Source organism: Quercus robur, chromosome 2 (genome assembly GCF_932294415.1).
Source record: "Quercus robur chromosome 2, dhQueRobu3.1, whole genome shotgun sequence".
Lineage (NCBI taxonomy): Eukaryota > Viridiplantae > Streptophyta > Magnoliopsida > Fagales > Fagaceae > Quercus > Quercus robur.
In genome coordinates this window covers 25757824-25760863 of record NC_065535.1, presented here as the reverse complement: position 1 = coordinate 25760863, position 3040 = coordinate 25757824, and the positions used below count along the sequence as shown (strand labels likewise).

At 36.2% G+C, this 3040-nt stretch overlaps 1 protein-coding gene across 1 annotated transcript; it reads right to left on the bottom strand.

Moving 5' to 3' along the window:
* Positions 1-407: 407 nt before the first annotated feature.
* LOC126713053 (dof zinc finger protein DOF3.5) lies at positions 408-1701 on the bottom strand. Its single transcript, XM_050412695.1, has one exon. It carries the CDS (start codon positions 1426-1428, stop codon positions 580-582), a length of 849 nt encoding a protein of 282 aa, XP_050268652.1. The 5' UTR covers positions 1429-1701; the 3' UTR covers positions 408-579.
* Positions 1702-3040: the final 1339 nt, after the last annotated feature.

Here is a 3040-nt window from a genome sequence, read left to right as displayed (position 1 = left end):
TGTTTTAACTGCATCATTTATTTTTGTAATTTTGTTATTAATCTCATCATTAAATACTAGATAAGTAATGACTTTTAAGTCACATCACTCATGTAATACCAAATATCATCAAATTACCAGTTGAAATGGACGGTAGGATGAATATGAAAACAAAATTTAAACACAAATGGTTAAAATTAAAACAACCCTAAACTGTATAGAGATTATGCATTGAAACCTTACAATTTCATTTTATTAAAAAAAAAAAAAAAAAATCTGGATTTCAAAGCAATCATGGGGTTTAGATAACGGTGAATTCTACAAATGAAGAGCAACATTGGACATTCATTTGGAAATCTTTGGGGGCTGGGAATTGAGCAGGTATTTGTAATTTGTATGGTTAGAGATTTCAATAGAAGAAATAAAAATACCACAAACCAAGAATTCGTTACCAAAATGAAAGGGTACTGATCATATATATAGTTTTTATTGTATATATAATATTAATGTCTATACCATTAACATTTCCAAGGACATGTAAATTTTCTCGAAGAAGAATAAGAAGAAATAAAAATAAAAAATATACTTGTAGATTGCTCGTCAAGGTCTTGAGAAAACCTCAAAACCAGACAGATCCAAGGAACTCCAGCAATCGTTTATTAGATTGGTCGAAATTCTTAACTGATCATTGGACTGAAACGACTCCAATTCTTGCACTTGAACCATAGGTTGCCACATTAAATTCGGCAAACTTGCAGTATCTGACCACAAAACATCTTGAACCACTTCATCACCCAATAAACTCTGCAACCCAAATGCGTTCACATCGTCATCTTCCATGAATTCTTGAACTTTCTCATCTTGACCAAGTCCTTGGAACAGTATATCACCCTCTTCAATTGGCTTCTGGCTTTCAAACGCTGAGCTGTTTAAACAATTCTGCGAGTCAGATTGTGGGTTTGAATCATTAGGCACTAAGTCTGGGACAGTCATGAACTCTGGCTGCTCAATATTATTGCTTGGGTTCTGATTCAAGAAACTAGCGAAAACAACAGCAAGATCAATATCCGAACCATTGGTACTTGAATCCCCATTAGAGGAACTAGAATCCGTAGATTGGTCATTGGCATAATTGGAAGAATTTGTTACCGAACCCCGCTGTGTCTGTGGGAGCTGCCTAGACGACTTGCCGCGACGATTCTTTCGACAACCACCACCAACTGGTACGTTTCTGAGAGAACCACCTTTGGTCCAGTACCTCCTACAGCCTTTACAGAAGTACCTAGGCTGTGACAAGCTGTAGTTGTTGTAGTAGCAAAATTTAGTGTTGGAGGAAGCACAACGAGGGCAATTGGGAGCAATTTCAACATTGGGTTTCAACATTCTGTCCATAATTTGGAGTGGCCTAGGAGGGCACTGCAACATTTGGTCACAACTAGCTGTGAACATTTTTTTTTGACAGCTATCAAGAATTTTGGGTTTGAGGGAAAGAGAGAGAGAGAGAGAGAGAGAATTGTGAGAGTTTTAGTGGAAGAGCATGTGTGTTAGAGTGGGAATTTGTATAGTGGGGTTGGGAAAGAACGTGGGCGGTTGGGGAGCCGTTAGGACCAAGGAAGGGTGTGTGACTGTGATGTGAGTTTTCATGTTATGGTATGCTGTTTAATAGGCGCATTGAGCGTGTCTCTAACGCCTCACGAGGCTTTTCTTCATTGGGCACTCACACCCTCCCTCTCAGACTACTGAGAGTGATTGAGGTTGATAATTCAATGCTTCTTCGGTTCTCATTGTATTTTTTTTTTTTTTTTTTTTTTAATACTTAGCCGTGTGGTTTCAAAATGACTAAGATATCCTTGTGATTTTTCTTCCTCTGATAAATATCCTCGTGAATTATAGTTGCGAATGTCCAAACACCACAACAACCGATCCACCCATTCAATTTGGGCTTTGACCCAATGAATTTTGATTAGTTTCGACAATTGTTGGGTTTGGTCGAGTGTGGGGTTTCCCACATGAAAATCCGACAAGACAAATTTTTTCAACAAAAAACTCAATACATGCTACCATGAGATACATGCCACTATTTAGATGAAAAGATCTTAAGATCGATGATAAATCCAGGAGAGATCTAGAGACCGTTTTCCCTCGATTTTCAAGTGACTTTCAAAGATGCTTTCATTGTGCCACACCTACGAAACCAATTAGATCCAACAACATATCAAATGAGGCTAGCCAGTTGATCATTCAAGCATTAACAACCGACATTAGTGGAGTCTTTTTGAATCCATTAGCAAGTGGAATAAAGGGTGGAACAAAAACCCTACTAAACTTGACCCCATAGACACCCCTAATTATAGTATACAAGAACTTGCAAATGAACTGCATATCACTTGTATAATGATAGGAAAATACATATATATACCCAACCTTGTAGAATGTTTAGTATAGGGTTGGATATTGGGAAATAACAAGAGAAGAAAATAAGACATTTTTTTAGAAGTGATAAGAGGGTATGTATGCTTTTACATATTTACTTTTGTTTCCTTAATCATCTCCCACCACTCCCTGAAAATAAATAAATAACAATACACAAGTAATTTTAACAACTTAGACTCATATCATAGCTTCTATAGTCCAAAATTTACCCTTTGGAGAAAAAAAAAAAAAAAAAATCTTAGTTTGCTCTATGTCCTACTTTGGACAAAGGATTCTTGCTCCCTTATTGTTTTTGTCTATCATTCTCTTATTTTCCTTTTCTTTTGGGGGAGGGCTAACAATGAATGATGCTCAGATTAAAGAGTAATAAGTCTATTATAAACAAAGCCCTCTAGGTCTAGGGCCAGAGCATCCTACACCATAGACGATGAGGTAAAAAAATACATAATATTACAAATTTACAACGCACCCGTTTGGTTTCAGCTGAAAGTGACGTCCATGTTTTGCGTTTTCAGTTTTTTTTTTTTTTTTTTTTTTTTTTTTTTTTTTTTTTCCTGCACATGAATAGTAAAATCACATGATTTTACTATGCAGGGGACAAAAAAATACTATTCATGTACTGTTTATG

What these genes read in the sequence shown, in the direction of transcription:
- LOC126713053 (XM_050412695.1), bottom strand. Translation starts at nt 1,428, where the DNA reads ATGTTCACAGCTAGTTGTGACCAAATGTTGCAGTGCCCTCCTAGGCCA.